Source organism: Phaenicophaeus curvirostris, chromosome 10, assembly GCF_032191515.1.
Source record: "Phaenicophaeus curvirostris isolate KB17595 chromosome 10, BPBGC_Pcur_1.0, whole genome shotgun sequence".
Taxonomy (NCBI): domain Eukaryota; kingdom Metazoa; phylum Chordata; class Aves; order Cuculiformes; family Cuculidae; genus Phaenicophaeus; species Phaenicophaeus curvirostris.
The window spans coordinates 2,427,175-2,442,818 of record NC_091401.1 but is presented as its reverse complement, the minus strand read 5'-3'; the positions used below and the strand labels follow the sequence as shown (position 1 = coordinate 2,442,818).

The window sequence follows — 15,644 nt, the reverse complement described above, 5'->3', positions numbered from 1 at the left end:
CTCAGGTTCATTTTCAGTTTGAAAGAGGAACTATTCTGGGAATACTTAATTTAGACAGTTTAAAATACGAGGGAGAACACTTCCTTATTCTTTCAAAGCGTGCAAGCCTGAAGAATCCATTTTCTGTGTAACGCCCTATCTGATGACTGTGTGCTTTCAAGAAATGCCTGAGTGTCCCGGAGTCTCTCTCTCTTCAGCCCTGAACCGGCATGGCTGCTGCCGTTCTCATGTCATTGACAAATGTAGTCTGTACATACATGTTTATTTCTTTTTTCTTTTCTAAACCATGAAAATAATTGCTGAAGATGGAAAAAAAAAGAACATTTTAGGTCTAGGATAGATCCTTTCACAAAGTTCGCTTGCACTGGTCAGGGGTTTCATTCCCACATAAGGAATAAGACGGACTGGTGAGACCAAGAAAGCGCTTTCCTGAAAGTCATGTGAATGTTTCATGAAGGAGAGGCCATGGATGCATCCATTAGTGGTTTTCAGAGCAGAGATGCACATTGTTCCAAAGGACAAAAGAAAGGAACTTTGGAACTCAGTGTTGATACTCCACAAAAGAGGGAAAGGAATAACATTATATTGTACTTGGTCCTAGTGGGTTGGGGTTTTTTTTCAGAATGGTCATATTTCTTCAAATGTACTTACAGATTTCTTAAATTACCAATTAAAAATGCAGAGGCTAATTTCTTGCAGTATTTACAACAGGATTTTTGAAATTACAGAGATGTTGCTGGTTGCCTTGTAGGTGTGAAGTTGCTTGTCTCAGCAGACCAGTGGCTCTTGCTATTGGTCTGCTGAACAGTAAACTTGCCATGCAGACTGTGTTGTGATAGTCTTATCTTACACTTCTGCTGCAGAAAGCTGAGGTGGTTCTTCTCCAAGAGTTTTTTTTCACTGAATGTCCTGGACCATGTTTTGGAATGCTGCCTGCTATGACAATGCAGATAATTACTTTTCACTGTTGCTATTTCACAGCAAGAGTGCTTGCTCTTAAGCCTAGATGGGCTTTGTCTGGTGCACATTTAGAGAAGTAGCGTACAGCTATACTTGGAAAATGTTTCACTTTGGTTTTCCTTTGCTGGTTTAACCACTTCAGGGGAATGGCTCTTAGGCTGCAGCATGGACAGGCTGAGAGAGTTGGAGTAGTTCAGCCTGGAGAAGAGAAGGCTCCAAGGAGACCTTTTAGTGACCTTCCAGTACCTGAAGGGGCTCGAGGAAAGCTGGAGAGGGACTGTTCAGAAAGGCTTGGAGTGGTAGGACAAGGGGCAATGGGGATAAACTGGAGAGAGGCAGAGTTAGACTAGACATAAGGAGGAATTTCTTCACGCTGAGGGTGGGGAGGCCCTGGCCCAGGTTGCCCAGGGAAGCTGTGGCTGCCCCATCCCTGGAGGGGTTCAAGGCCAGGCTGGATGGGCCTTGGAGCCCCTGATCCAGTGAGAGGTGACCCTGCCCATGGTGGGGGTGGGACTGGATGATCTTTAAGGTCCCTTCCAACTCAAACTGTTCTATGATATGCAGGTTTTGCCAAGTACCTGGCGGCTTGTGCTCCCCAGGTGAAAAACTGCCTGTTCTGCCACTTGGAAACCTACTTTTCTTTTGACATAATCTGGTTATTACTCTGCTGCACCCAAGTTACTTTCAGTTCAGTGAAAAGTAACTATGAAATAGACAAGTGTGTTTTACTTAGCAGTTATTGCACATCATTAATGATGATGTTTACTTTTTGGGTAAACCATGTGATGTTTGGCAAGATTAGACATAAATCAGATTATTTTCTTTTAGTATTGTCTCACTCTGTAAGAAGTGACAGATTTAATATAAACCGTGACAGTCTTTCTTCAAATTTTACCTGTTTAAACCAGTGCAGTAGGAAGCTTTGTTGTGTTTTATTTTGAGTAGCCTAATTTGTTTTGTTTTGATTTAGTGAAGTTGTGTGCGAATTGCTCTGGTTGCATAATTTTGAGCAGCGAAGTCCAAAACTTATTGTGAGATTCCTTTTGATATTAAAGAAACAGCCATACCCAAACAAGGTGATAACGTAACTAGTTACTGAGTGTGTTGTGTTATGTTTTTACCTTTATTTGTGAGGTGGTAACCATTTTCTGTAATGGACTAATACTTACGTGACTAAGTTGTTGTAAAAAGCCACCAGATTCCCTCTGTCTTGTGACACCGTGCTGCTCTGGGTGCAAGGCCATCCTCAGTTTCTCAGTTGTCCCTGTGCTATAGCCGTGGCCCTCCGATTACCCACTAGCATCAGTAAACCTACCATCCATATGGAACTATTGTCAATGAACCGAAGGCTTGCTCTTCGCGAGTGCATTTTCTGTCAGTTAAGGAAAAGGCATCCTGGGTATTGAGCTCCTTGAGCTGTTTTGCACTTTCTGGTGCCTGTCTCTCTCAATTGTTTTAATTTTTCCTTTTTAGCCTGTGCCAATTTGTCAGGTTTCTCATTCAGTCTCTTGACGAACCTTGCTCCTCAGTGTTTAGGCTTCTGTAGTTATTCCTGCTGTGTTTTGGCTAACTTGTCTTTGTGGTTTTTTAGTCCATCTAGTCCTAGTTCTGCCTTTACTTTCATTCTGATATGTCTTTATTTCTTCTTTTGTTTACTTCTTCTGCCTTTTGATGACATTTTCCAGGCTTTATTTTGACATTTTAGCTGAAAGGCCCGGTTACTTATCTTCTGGTGTTTCTGGATGGCCTTATCTTTGCTCAGTGGATTCATTTTGTGTGCTCTGTATTTAGAATCATAGAATAGTTTGGGTTGTAAGGGACCTTAAAGCCCATCCAGTTCCAACCCCCCTGCCCTGGGCACGGACACCTCCCACTGGATCAGGTGCCCAAGGCCCATCCAACCTGGCCTTGAACCCCTCCAGGGATGGGGCAGCCACAGCTTCCCTGGGCAACCTGGGCCAGGGCCTCCCCACCCTCACTGTGAAGAAATTCCTCCTTATGTCTCTGACCCTCTCCAGGTTATACCCGTTGTCCCTCATCCTATCACTCCAAGCCTTTCTGAACGGTCCATCTTCAGTTTTCTTGGAGCCCCTTTGGGTACTGGAAGCTGCTCTAAGGTCTCCTTGGAGCCTTCTCTTCTCCAGGCTGAACGACCCCAACTCCCTCAGCCTGTCCTCGGATGGGAGATTCTCCAGCCCTCGGATCATCCTTGTAGCCTCCTCTGGGCCCGTTCCAACAGCTCCATCTCCTCCTTGTGTTGAGGATTCCAGAACTGGACACAAATACATTTAAGCACCAGATGTGTAGAAGGTAGTCAGTGTTGAAGAGGTATTTGTGGGGACAGAAAGGGGGAAGCGTATAGTCAGCTCTCTTAATTAAGCATCATGCTTTTGTTGCAAACAGTGAGGATGCGTGAAAGAAATTCAGAAATTCAATTCACCGTTCAAATTGTGATAAAAGTGTAATGAAGTAGAAGAGAGCAGCAATGAATTAGTAGCATTACTGTCCAAAACCAATAAAATAATAGCAGGCTTATGCTTAATTTTGGAAAAAAATCCTGCTGTTGCTTCTAATTCGCTGCATTAGAAATAATGGAGTCTTCCATTCAAGCCATTGTTGATGAAATGTCAAAAAAAACCCCAAATCCCCAAGATTTGGTACTTTGCTTAAAATAGGGAATTTGATGTTTTTGCTCTGAGTTATGCATTGTCCTCTAATATTTGTCTGCATGTTTCTATTTGCTCCCCTGTACAACAGGAGTTTTGACTATAGACGCTCTGAACTTGGACGCTGTTTTAGCTGATACAAAAGATGTAAAGGAGAACCTGTTGAGGCGTTGGTCCGTCCCAGCAAAAGGCGAAGTTAGGCTACTGATAACTTACGTGTCTCATGGGTGTATTTGTCTGACTGGAGTAGAGGTCTTTGGAAATAAATACTCCGAACTTCCTTCCTTTTTAAAGCTTCTTAATCTGGAAACTTCACTTGGTGTGTGTTCACACACAGAGCTCTGTGTGCACACGCTCTTCTTATGTATGGATTTAGATGTTTATGTGACAGATGCAAACATGACTTGTGCAGACGGATTTTACGTGGGTAGAAGCATGATATTTGTAGCATTATTAGAAGTAAACAATTGTGAGCAGCCAAGTAAACAAAAATTGTTTTCCAAAGTTTGTAACTGCACATAGGCTGTTTGTGATGGAAGCAGCAATCTCCAAAGCTGGAGAAGGGGTGTAGAACATAAACAGAACAGAAACCCTTCATTTTCCTAGTGCTGTGTCATTTCCATGTTGTTATAGTTGTGGTGTCATGATTTGTTACAATCATGAACTAGGAAGGGTTTGGAGGTGTAATTACCATATTTATGCCTTTGCTCATCTTTTAAGCAATAGTTTTTGCTGAGGTGGGTTGCATGTTAAGTGATTGTTGTTTATGCTAATCTAAGCTGGACACTGCTTGAGTGAGTTTTGGGAATGTCCACTCCAAATTGATCCATGTCATAGGTAATGCTTGATCTACCAACATTTCAAATTGAAAATTTTTCTTTGGGAGATTTCATTTTCTGGAAAATGAGAATAAATGATTAATTGTTTCAAGGTGTTTCTCTAAAATGGCACTTTAATGTAATGTTTTCTTGCACATATTTCTGATCAAAGTGTTCTTGGGAGCCTCAGCTTATCTTTGTGTTCTTGAAATGTATTTTTGCGTTGTTGATAAGAGTACAGATGTGCGGCTTTCAGTTTTCTGTACAACTGTTAACTGTCTTCTGATGAGTTGAAAGACAATCTGGAGCAGCTCTGCTCTAAGGACAGTCTGAGAGAGTTGGGGTGGTTCAGCCTGGAGAAGAGAAGGCTGCAGGGAGACCTTAGAGCAGCTTCTAGCACCTGAAGGGGCTCCAGGAAAGCTGGGGAGGGGCTCTTGATCAAGGAGTTCGGGGATAGGGTGATGGGAACGGTTTTAAGCTGAAAAAGGGGAGACTGAGGTGAGATCTTGGGAAGAAATGTTTTAATGTGAGGGGAGCGAGGCCCTGGCCCAGGCTGTCCATCGAAGTGGTAGCTGCCCCATCCCTGAAGGTTGGGCCAGGTTGGATGGGGCTTGGAGCAACTGGATCCAGTGGGAGGTGTCCCTGCCCGTGGCAGGGGAGTTGGAACTGGATGGGCTTTGAGGTCTCTTCCAACCCACACCATTCTGTGATAGGATTTTGTGATTCTATGGTGTAGGGCTACTTGACATACCTTGTTAGAATGTTTTGATAGCTTTTTCTTGTTTCAGACGAGCTAAGTGCTGTAGCCATTGTGTTAGTGGTGGTGTGGATGTGGCAGTATTTGGAGGCAGACGTGGTGTCTTATGAGACCACTTGGAACTGGGCAGCTTTCAGGCCTTTCTGCTGCAGGGTGAGGGTTGGTTTGTTTGAAAGGTGCTCTCTTTCCTGTTTCACACGTTGGGCTAATAAGATGCTTCTCCTACCAAAGGTCTTGAAATATGCTTACCCCATTTATGGATGCCTACTGCTTTAGTTTGGACTTGCTTGTCTTGAATGAAGAGTAGTTCTGGTGGCCCCAGTTTGTTTTTTCCCCCCTTGTACCTTATTACTGTTTGTGTCGTGAAGAGAAAGATTGTTTCATAGCTGGCTCAACGTGCTTTCTGTTGGCAATGGAAAGGAGCCTGTGACTCCCAGGTTTGAGAGCCTGCGAAGGTTAATCCCTTCCCTCTGCCAGCAAACTGCCTCAATTTAGAGGGCAACCTACTCCTTGTAGTTAATAAAGAACCTCTTAAGAACTATCAAACTATGCACTACCTTTAAACCCTCTTTTGTGTTTAGTATTTCTGCCTTAGCTTTATTTTGCTGTTTACAGAACAGAAACCTTTTTCAATTATTTGGGATCAAAACCAGGTAATTATAAGACTGATAGTTGAAATAACTTTCCAAATCTTTCAAATTAAGAATACAAGTACCTTAACTGAGTAGGAAAGTAGGTTTATGAATTTATAAATAAGTTCTTTCCACTTGTTTTGAAAAACAAATTCTACCATGTTTATTTCCATTCTTTTATTAAATGGACTTGTACTCTGGCTAAATACTTTGTGCAAAGGAGGGATTCTCAGCCTTTTTTGCATTCCCTTGATGACAATGCCGATTTATTTTGGTTTCAAATTATGAATATGCAGCAGAAGGGGAGTGCAGGTTGAAAATTATGGCTGAGCTTTCACTGGTTTGGTATGTCACTGGTTAGTCTGGAGTCAGTGTATACATTAAAGACCGTGTATATTGTAGTTTTCAGCTGTAAAGAGGTTGCTATGATCTCATCGCTTAGGGACTTAACAGACTTAAAAATTAGATTATAGCCTCATTTCCCTCTGTCAGAAAAAAACCCTCAATGTTAACTTTTTTTTTTTTGCTACTTCTCACATTTTCTTAGCGTTCTCAGTAGGTCTCATTGAGGGAAAGTTGCGTTTGGTTACATTTATCAAACTTTGATAACTTTATAGTGATCTGTTTCAATAAAAATGTCTCTTGATGGAGAGCAAAGTACTTAACCACATTAATGTTAGTGTTGTGGTACAGGGGAAGAATAATAATTGCTCAGAGGCACCAGAAATACTTCTTCCAATAAATGCTGCTTTGTGTTGTTCATCTTTGTAAGCCTAAGTTAGTGGAAATATGGGATTTTTGTCTTTCTTATGCGGTAACCTATTGTTTTACTTTTTGCAGTCTTTCAGAAACAAGATAGCCATGGCCACAGAAATTGGCTCCCCGCCCCGATTTTTCCATATGCCGAGGTTCCAGCACCAGGCGCCTCGGCAGTTGTTCTACAAAAGACCTGATTTTGCACAGCAGCAAGCAATGCAACAGCTTACGTTTGATGGCAAGCGGATGAGAAAAGCTGTGAACCGAAAGACCATAGACTACAATCCCTCTGTAATTAAATATTTGGAGGTTAGTTCATGTTCTCAGTCTGTTTGAAAGCCTTTTTTTTCCTTCCTGAAATGTGATTCTGCTGTACAGTGTCCACAGAGCAGTCTGGAATATGGGGAGTCCTACTGCTGCATTTTTCAAACTCAGTCACAATTGCCTGTGAACTTGGTGTAGTATGAATGGAAGGGGTTTGATGCTTGGTAATAAAACTACACATATAGACAGCTGATTTAGTAGTTGGTATTTACACCAATTCTTGCATTCTGTCTTGGAATTCCAGCTTGGAGTGGGGTTGAGCATCTTGTGTGTTGTTGTGACTTCTGAGTGAACATAAAAGCTCATTATAAGTGATGTAGTTGTTCTTACTGATTTGAACTAGAAATTTTCCCAAATGGGAAGTAAATCATCATCCCTACCCCTCCAAAATCAGAGCATTGTAAGAATGTTTTGTCATCATTTTACTAAATAGCTCTGCTGCTTGCCCTGTGATCTCTGCAAATCCCCTTCTGTGCAGTTTAAATACAGAACAACTTTAATGAAGTTTTGTTGAAAAAATGTTTGTAAAAATACTTGTTTAGCTTTCCTGATGGGTGGCATTTATTTCTTGAGAAATGTAATGTTATGGTCACAATTTGCTGTACAAGGGGTGACTGTTAGCTCAGAAGAAATAGAATCAAATCTGTAAATAAAGAAATTGCTGGAATCTCAACAGCACCACAGCAAGGGCTGCTTTGGCAGTGCACGATTACAGCTTGTAGAGGGGTTTCTTAATAATAAATGTTAGTTATTTTCTAAGATCTGATTAATTGCTGAACGTTCAAAACATACTCTTATATTTTAGGAATGCTCCAAAAAAGATTCTATTAGTTGTGGACTGGAAAAAAAAGAATAATATTAGTTTAGGGCCTTTTTTACTGTGGCAGAACTAAGCACCCTCAATCGTCTGTTTATTTAAATGGAAAACCAAACAGAATCCCAGATCTGTATGCTTTGGATGCTTACGCAAAATTAGGATCTGTCAGAATTATGTTTCAGTCCTGGCTTCAGTACTACTGATTTAATTTGTGGCTCTTTTAAAAAAATGAGAAAAAATGCTTATTATGTAACTTGCTCTTGGCTTAAGAAATTCTAGCAAACTGTAATAGTGTGGGCTGGAAATGTTTCAGCTAGCACTTTAGCTTATGTTTATGTTGTGTACACAAATATAGATTGGTGAAGTCTACAGCATGAAGATGAAATCAGTTCATATAATGTGGTTTTGAAAAGATTCTTTTTGACAGCTCACAAAAGTAGTTGAAAGCGTTTTTATCCCTTGCCTTTCTGAGCTTTATCCATTTGGATGCTTTATCTGTGTGCTTCAGCTGCAGAAGCGTCCTTTCTAGCCAGTGTCACTGAGTGGGATTTCATTTAGAGTTCATCAGCACAGTTCCTCATGGTGTAAATGCTTATCCTGAAAGTCAAGCTTTTGAAATGATTGAGAGTACTTTTTGCAGAGCCCCTCAGCCTGGGTGGCAAAGGACCAGTTGTCTTTGTTACTGTAATGTGGTTTACGATGTAGGACCGCGCCTTTTGTATTGTTAAGCTCTAGTTTTAAGTGAGCTGCTTTCGTCTGGTGAAATTAAGACTTTAAACCTTCTTGAATCTTTTGTGTATTCTGTACAAATTCTACAGGTATCCTGAGACTGAAATCTTCTTAGCTGAGCCGATCACAAAATCCTTGCACTGCTTTGGAATTTCCCAAACCAGCTGTCTCTGTGTTCTTGATGTTCTGTTGTTTAACAATCAAGTGTAGTGGTGATATGAACCAGTTGTTTTCTTCTTCCAGAATAGAGTATGGCAGAGAGATCAGCGAGATATGCGAGCAATCCAGCCTGATGCAGGGTATTATAATGATGTAAGTAAATATTTCTATTCCGTGATGAAGTTGTCTGGATAAAATTTGTCCTCAGCTGTCAGCTGAGGTTATCTTTTTGTCCACAAGAGGCCTTAAAGTTATGAAAAGTATCTTAACTCTACATTATCTTGTTCTTTGGAAACCATGTCCATGAAAAGAATCTGAAATTGGGTAGGCTTTTAGTTTTTAGAGATGAGAACTCTCATAGTAGCCTCAGCTTGCAAAGCTGCTCTTGATGCTGATTCTGGATGTTTGAGATAAATTGTGCAGGCATTTGAAGACTTCCATTGGCTTACTTTTAATAATATCCCTGCAAAAACATGCTTTTCCAGAAATGGGTGTTAAGAATCATAGAATCATAGAACAGTTTGGGTTGGAAGGGACCTTAAAGACCATCCAGTTCCACCGCAGCCACGGGCAGGGACACCTCCCACTGGCTCGGGCTGCCTGAGGCCCATCCAGCCTGGCCTGGAACATCTCCAGGGAAGGGGCAGCCACAGTTTCCCTGGGCAACCTGAGCCAGTGCCAGAGTGTGTGCTTTTGTCCCAGCTTCTGGATAGAAATGTCATTGTGAAATCTTTTTTTTTTCTTCTCTTGTAGTTGGTCCCTCCTATAGGAATGCTGAACAACCCTATGAATGCTGTTACAACAAAGTTTGTTCGCACATCTACTAACAAAGTGAAGTGCCCAGTGTTTGTTGTCAGGGTGAGTATGGTGTTGGATATACTCGGTTCTATTGTCCTAATTCAAAGTAGTGATATTCTTAACTGAAGAAAGAAACAGGGTAACAGTTAAAGTTTTTACAGATAAAATCAGAGTGTGGAATGTATGGACTATTTCTGTCTAGTCTTTCTGTGGAAAGTTTTAGAGAATTAAATGGTAAGGTCTGAGCAGAAAATACCCTCATAGTTTGAGGCACTCCCTGTGTTTTTGGGTTTTTTTTTTAAGTTAAGGAGGGCAAATATATCTTGACTTGCATGAAGGAAGGTGATTGATGGTGCGTTTTGACTCTTGTAGTATCCTCTAACAACTTTTCCATGATATCAACAGTATTGCTTAGTAAGGCTATTGTGTGCTAGAAAGGTATTGGTGCCAATAAACTGTTTCTTCTCTAGGACTAGATGTTTTTCATTCCTTTTACAGTGGGCTTTGTCCTTTTGTTACAAAAGTCAAAAGCCCTCTGGCACCATTCTGCATTTTTGTCCATCTTGCATCATCTAGAAAGTAAATTCCAGTTCGGCAAATTCCCTGGAACAAGCTTATGATTTATGTTGAGGATTGTAAAGAAATAGTTGTATGTTTGCCTGCACGGTTTAGTTATATTTTTCTCTTGCAGTGGACTCCTGAAGGGAGACGTTTGGTCACTGGTGCATCTAGTGGAGAGTTCACTTTATGGAATGGACTAACTTTCAATTTTGAAACGATATTGCAGGTAAATTCATCTGTCAAGGTTTCTATGTATTTCCTTGAGGTCTCAGAGCATGTGTTAGGAACAGCTTCACCCTGCTCATCATGGGTCTGTGGTCTAAAAGTGATAACGTGAGCCTTAGAGGTCTTTTATTTTTCATTCTGCTCTGACTCTGTGTCGGCCCAGCTATAAGCAATCCATTTAATGCTTCCCATTCCATTTCCATATGCTGTTCTAACTGTTCTCAAGCACATACTGTGAGCATTTGTAATAAAAAGGGAACACTTTGGAAGCAAAATGCGAATACTCTCCATTTATCATTTAGAAGTCTGTTGTATACTAGTAAGGGAACTTTTTGTCCACGATAATATCTTAACTCTAACTAGATCATCATTGTTTTCATTTCTTTGTTGCAGCTGTTAAGTAGGAACTTTACTAACTTTTGTGTTTGTGTGGGTCAGATAGTCTTGGAACGTGTTTGCTAGAAGTTTTGTTTCTGAATTCACAGGCTCACGACAGCCCTGTTAGGGCTATGACTTGGTCACACAATGATATGTGGATGCTGACAGCAGACCACGGGGGATATGTGAAATACTGGCAGTCCAACATGAACAACGTCAAGATGTTCCAGGCACATAAGGAGGCGATTAGAGAGGCCAGGTTTATACACAATATACCATTTTCTGTAGTACCTATTGCCATGATTAGACTGTTCTCTAAGTGTATTCTGGGTGCAGAAATGCATGGGTTCTGTCAGATTCTGGGAAACTTCCTGCACCACATAAACACAATATTTTCTTTTGTTTCCACCTTCTCACCGTTTTGCTGGCACCTTTCTGAATTAGTATTGTCCCACTATCCGCCTCTGCAATATGTTAGAGATGTATTTGTCTGCCGCATTTTGCACTGGTATTCTTTTCATTTTTATATGGTGACGATGTGTATCAGTTATTCCTTTTTATACGCACTGTGTAAGACAACAATTTCATTCCAAATAAAGAATTCAGTCTTTAATAATCTAACTGAATAAAATATAAAGCCTTCAGAAATAAAACACCTGCATAGTTCTCACGAAATAATAAAACGCTAAATAAAGTGAAGAACTGCTTGGCTTGGTGAAGCCAAGACTTCCAGTAATACCTAAATACCCACACAGACTGCCACATACAGAAGTCTAATGTTAATACTGAATGGGTTCTTCGAGCTTGAAACTGTAAGCAAGCCATTGAGAAGAAGACTGTAGGATATTCTCTTGGTTCAGTGTTGATGCCTCAGTTGTGCAAATGTCTATTTATATAAAAAATGGAATCTAAAGTGATCAAATCAGTAAGATGTAAATGAAAGATGTTTCTATATCAACCCTGCACATAATCCTTAGCGAGATACGGAAATGTTTTTAAAGTAAGCCTGAAGAGCAACTGCAGATCCAAAATGAAGCTAAAGCAGTGTTTCTTCGGGTTCAGGTGCTGGCCCTTGGCGATAAAGGTTCACTGCCACAAAACCACTTTCCTCTAAAGTCACCATTTTTCTTTGATAGGGTGCAGTGCTTTCTGCCAGAGTGTGGTTATGAGAAGTGGTTACATTGGATTCAGTTACTGTCTGATTATCATGGCCATACCCTGAATTTCACTACAATTTTTAGCCTTTTCCCGATCATAAAGATCTAGGATTTCACGAGGGCTCCCACAAGGTCTTTCACTGCACCAGAAAGGAAGTGAGTGCCTGTCAGTTGCTGGAGGCGTTCTGGCCCTAATCACATGGCTAAATAACTCCTTGCTTTTCCAGGAACTTTCATCAAGTGATGTTGGCTGCTAATGTGGAAGCTGCTTCTGTGTCTAGGGTTCTTTTCATGGTGTTGATGGGATGTAATAAGAGGGAGTTTTCCCAAATTACTTTTACGATTAGCAGCATTCTTGTTTTTTATACATTTTTTTCAACAGTTAATCAAACTAGCATTTTCCTGTGACCAGCTTTCCCTCATTTTTGCTTCTCTGCTGCAAAGCACCTGTGGCTGAAGAGGAGTTTTTTCCTAAGAACTGTCTCCTGTGCGTCTACACAGTGTCACTTTCTTATGGTATTACCGAACGTGAAAGTCTAGGGTGACAGTTACCAGTTCATATTGACGTTGCTTCTCATTCCGCAGAGAAGGTGCTACCGTGTGCAGTTGTAGGTAGGAAGGTGCTAAGAATAAATGCCTCATTTGGCAGGGGACTGCAATGCTGTAGTAATCCTATGCTAAATTCATGTCTTGTGATGAAGTGTCATTTGGCAGACGCTGTATTCTCTTAAAAACCCCTATGTTCAAATGCATCCTTCGATGTATAACACATTACAGTATAATTTTGCCCTGTCTGAGAAGCATAGATAATCTGTTAAATGCTGACTTCTTTCCCCTGCTGTGTGTCTTCATGTAACAGTTTCTCACCCACGGATAATAAATTTGCTACATGCTCTGACGACGGCACTGTTAGAATCTGGGACTTTCTACGTTGCCATGAGGAGAGAATTCTTCGAGGTATGTGTACCAAAAGTACTGATTGGGGTATTTCAGGAGGGGGAAGACCTTTTTTTTTTTTTTTTCTAACTAGGTGCTCACGATACAGAAGTGTTAGCTTGTCTACATTTTTGTATTACATCCCTGTCTTATATCCTCCAAACAAGATTTTGTTTGGCTGCTGCTCTAGGTGCTTTATAATATTCAGATAGGCTGCAGTTCACAATGGCGTTACTCTGTTTACTGTCCACGGAAGCTCTAGACAATGGAGGTGGATGTAAGGACATTTTTTCTGCTACTAATGTTGATAGAAGCAGCTGTTTCTGGATCAGGAATATATTTCTCTTTCTCCAAAGCTTCATCTTTGTGACTGCTTTTACTTCAGGACATGCATCTTCATGCGGAGGATTCCATTCTTTTCATCAGAGTACCTTCCGCTCTAATTTCTGAAAAGGCGAGGTAGTTACTTTTCTCAGTCCTTAAGAGGAGGAGAGCATTTAGGTAGAGACAACAAGTAAATTTTGATCACATCATGTGTGGTACGTGCAAATAATCCTAGCTTCAGTTCGATATCCTAGCTTTAGTTCTGTCCGCCATCTGTGTACGCTAACTTCTGGTGCCTTTCCACTGGCCTCGTTGAGCTTTCTCCTTCTCTTGTTGCACTCTTACTGAGCAATAACAATAGCTTCTGGCAACTATTCCTTGCTTGCAGAAGATGTCAAAGGTAAATGGTTTAATAGATGAATATATTAGACTGCCATGGGATTGGGCACTGTAGGCATTCAGATAAACTGCGAAGAAGGTACTCAATAAAACAATGGAATTTCAGTTTTAGGCACATGAGGTTGTTCAGTGTGTTCCTAAGCTAAGGGTTTTTCTTTTTTAAAATCATACTTCCACCTTGGACCTGCATTATGTATTTTATGAAGTAGAGCCCTCCCTGTATTTCTTGACTCTCAAGCTCTCTTCTTGTTTTTACCCATGTGTTACTTTTAAACACCGCTACTTTGAAAAGACGTTGGTCTCCAACGTTCGTGCAGTGATGACCACCTGACAGACTCTGTGCATAGACATGATAGTTCTCTGCAGGAGCTGGCAAACACATTTCTAGGCTGTATCACTTATACTGGAAGGACCCAAACAGATTGGAGTGCTTTGCTGGTGCTTTACAAAAGCAATCATTCTGTGCTAACCACATTCTATACCCTCCTCCAGATGGGTACTAACTGCACATTTAAACGATGTGGAGGAAATGGGGATTGCCTCCATGCCGAGCTGGCAAGATTGCAAAAATCCCTCCGTTTTTCTACATTTTTTCTACATAACATCCTGTGTAAAGTAGGACTAAAGCATTTAATTTAGGTCATAAAGAACAGAACTTGTGTTACGTTTCCTTCTGTTACCTTGTGTACTTGCACATTGCGATTGTGACTGTATCTCAAATTTCTTACAGTTTATACATCTCAATATACACCTTTTAGTTTGCAAAACAGCTTTATAAAATGTACCTTTGCTTCTACTTGTAGGATGTACCCACCGTGCACTTAATCTTTTATGTAAGTTGGAAATACTTTGAAAGCTTTACATCTCTGGATACAATTGGACAGGACAGGTTATTCCTCATTTCTGCTGTCAGATAAGGAGGAAAAACAAAAAAAAAAACCAAAACCAAGAAACCAGCCACCACCACCACAAAATCCCCCACAACAAACAAAAAATAATATCCAAGCCTCTGAGTGCTAGGGGTGGGAGGATATTTCTGCTAAACATGGGTGGTTTATTTGGTTTTGGTCCCTAGCACTGCTGTTAAATCTGATCAGAAGAAGTATTTGAAATGGCTGTGTGGGTAACACTTCTGTAGCTTCTTTGGTGGAAATACAGGTTTTTGTTTTGTTATTGGAGTTCAGAGCTTGTAGCTTTAGGAGCTGATCTCCAGCTTTTTACTTCTCCATGTGCGTTCTGCTTTAACGCATTTAGGAGTGTGATCTGTAGAACTTTGCTTAGTACAGCCTTTAAAATGTGTACGGTCTCATGCCATTGCCATTCCAGAGTTCATCTGTAAATTAAAATCTGCTGGTGCGTCATGAAAAAAATTTTCATTAGCTATAAAAGTGTTAAAATCAAACTCTTGTGTTAAAGAAGGCTTTTCATTTCCTGCTTTCACAAACCATGCTTCGGGTGTTCTGGTTAGTACTGGTGCTGTCAAGTTGAGGGGGTTCTACACTGCAGTTTAGATCCAAAGGATCACTTGGTGCGTTCAGGTTTTCTTCGGGTTATCACACTAAATTGTAAAAATCAAAGGAAATTATCAATTTGGTGTCAGATTTGTCAAGAAAAAAATTATCGCTCTCAGGGATCCAATATCAATGTATCACTGTTCATACTGATTTTCGTATAACAGATTTAGGAACATATTTTAAAAAACGGACTTGAGGACTTTATGCTAAGGAATGTTTTTAAAAGAATTCCTTTAAGAGTGTTAAAGGTACTGGGATAAGCTTTGCTGATGTGGAAAGGACAAAATCCTGTAAGACTTGTTACAGATGCTTTTGTTTGCACTGAGATGAACTAACATAATTTATTTCTGTTATTTGATGAAATGGTTTCCTTGTAACTGGTCTGAAGGAACAATTTTAGTCTTTCCCTCCTCTGGAGTTCTTTCAGCTGTCTACAGTAGGCTACACAATCTTTTTTTCAGTAGCTGAAGCCACGAAGATGTGGGCTGTGTGAGAAGCGCTTAACCATGTCCGGCTTCCTTTTAATTTGTCAAAATGGGAATTAACAGGACACCCTGTTTTATCCTTCATACTTAACACCAGAAGTTGTGGATCTTTTTTCTTTGATCTGGCTCAGAGTTCCTTTGCTGCCCAGGTTTTCACTATTTTATGTCACTTCGCTGCTGTTCTCCCATCGTGGCTTTCCAGGGTGTAGTAGGTGGGGTTTGGGTAGAAATATGGGCAAGTTTATCAGG

The 15,644-nt window shown here is 40.6% G+C and overlaps 1 protein-coding gene across 1 annotated transcript in view; it reads left to right on the top strand.

Annotated features, from left to right (window-relative positions):
• Positions 1 to 15,644, top strand: part of WDR33 (WD repeat domain 33) — a 71,415-nt gene that overhangs the window by 11,738 nt on the left and 44,033 nt on the right. Inside the window, exons 2-7 of the mRNA XM_069865001.1 lie at positions 6,674 to 6,898; positions 8,703 to 8,771; positions 9,372 to 9,476; positions 10,108 to 10,203; positions 10,688 to 10,839; positions 12,597 to 12,694. Of these exons, the coding sequence (XP_069721102.1) occupies positions 6,695 to 6,898; positions 8,703 to 8,771; positions 9,372 to 9,476; positions 10,108 to 10,203; positions 10,688 to 10,839; positions 12,597 to 12,694 (724 nt within the window). The 5' untranslated portion in view covers positions 6,674 to 6,694. The remainder of the gene's footprint in view (positions 1 to 6,673; positions 6,899 to 8,702; positions 8,772 to 9,371; positions 9,477 to 10,107; positions 10,204 to 10,687; positions 10,840 to 12,596; positions 12,695 to 15,644) is intronic.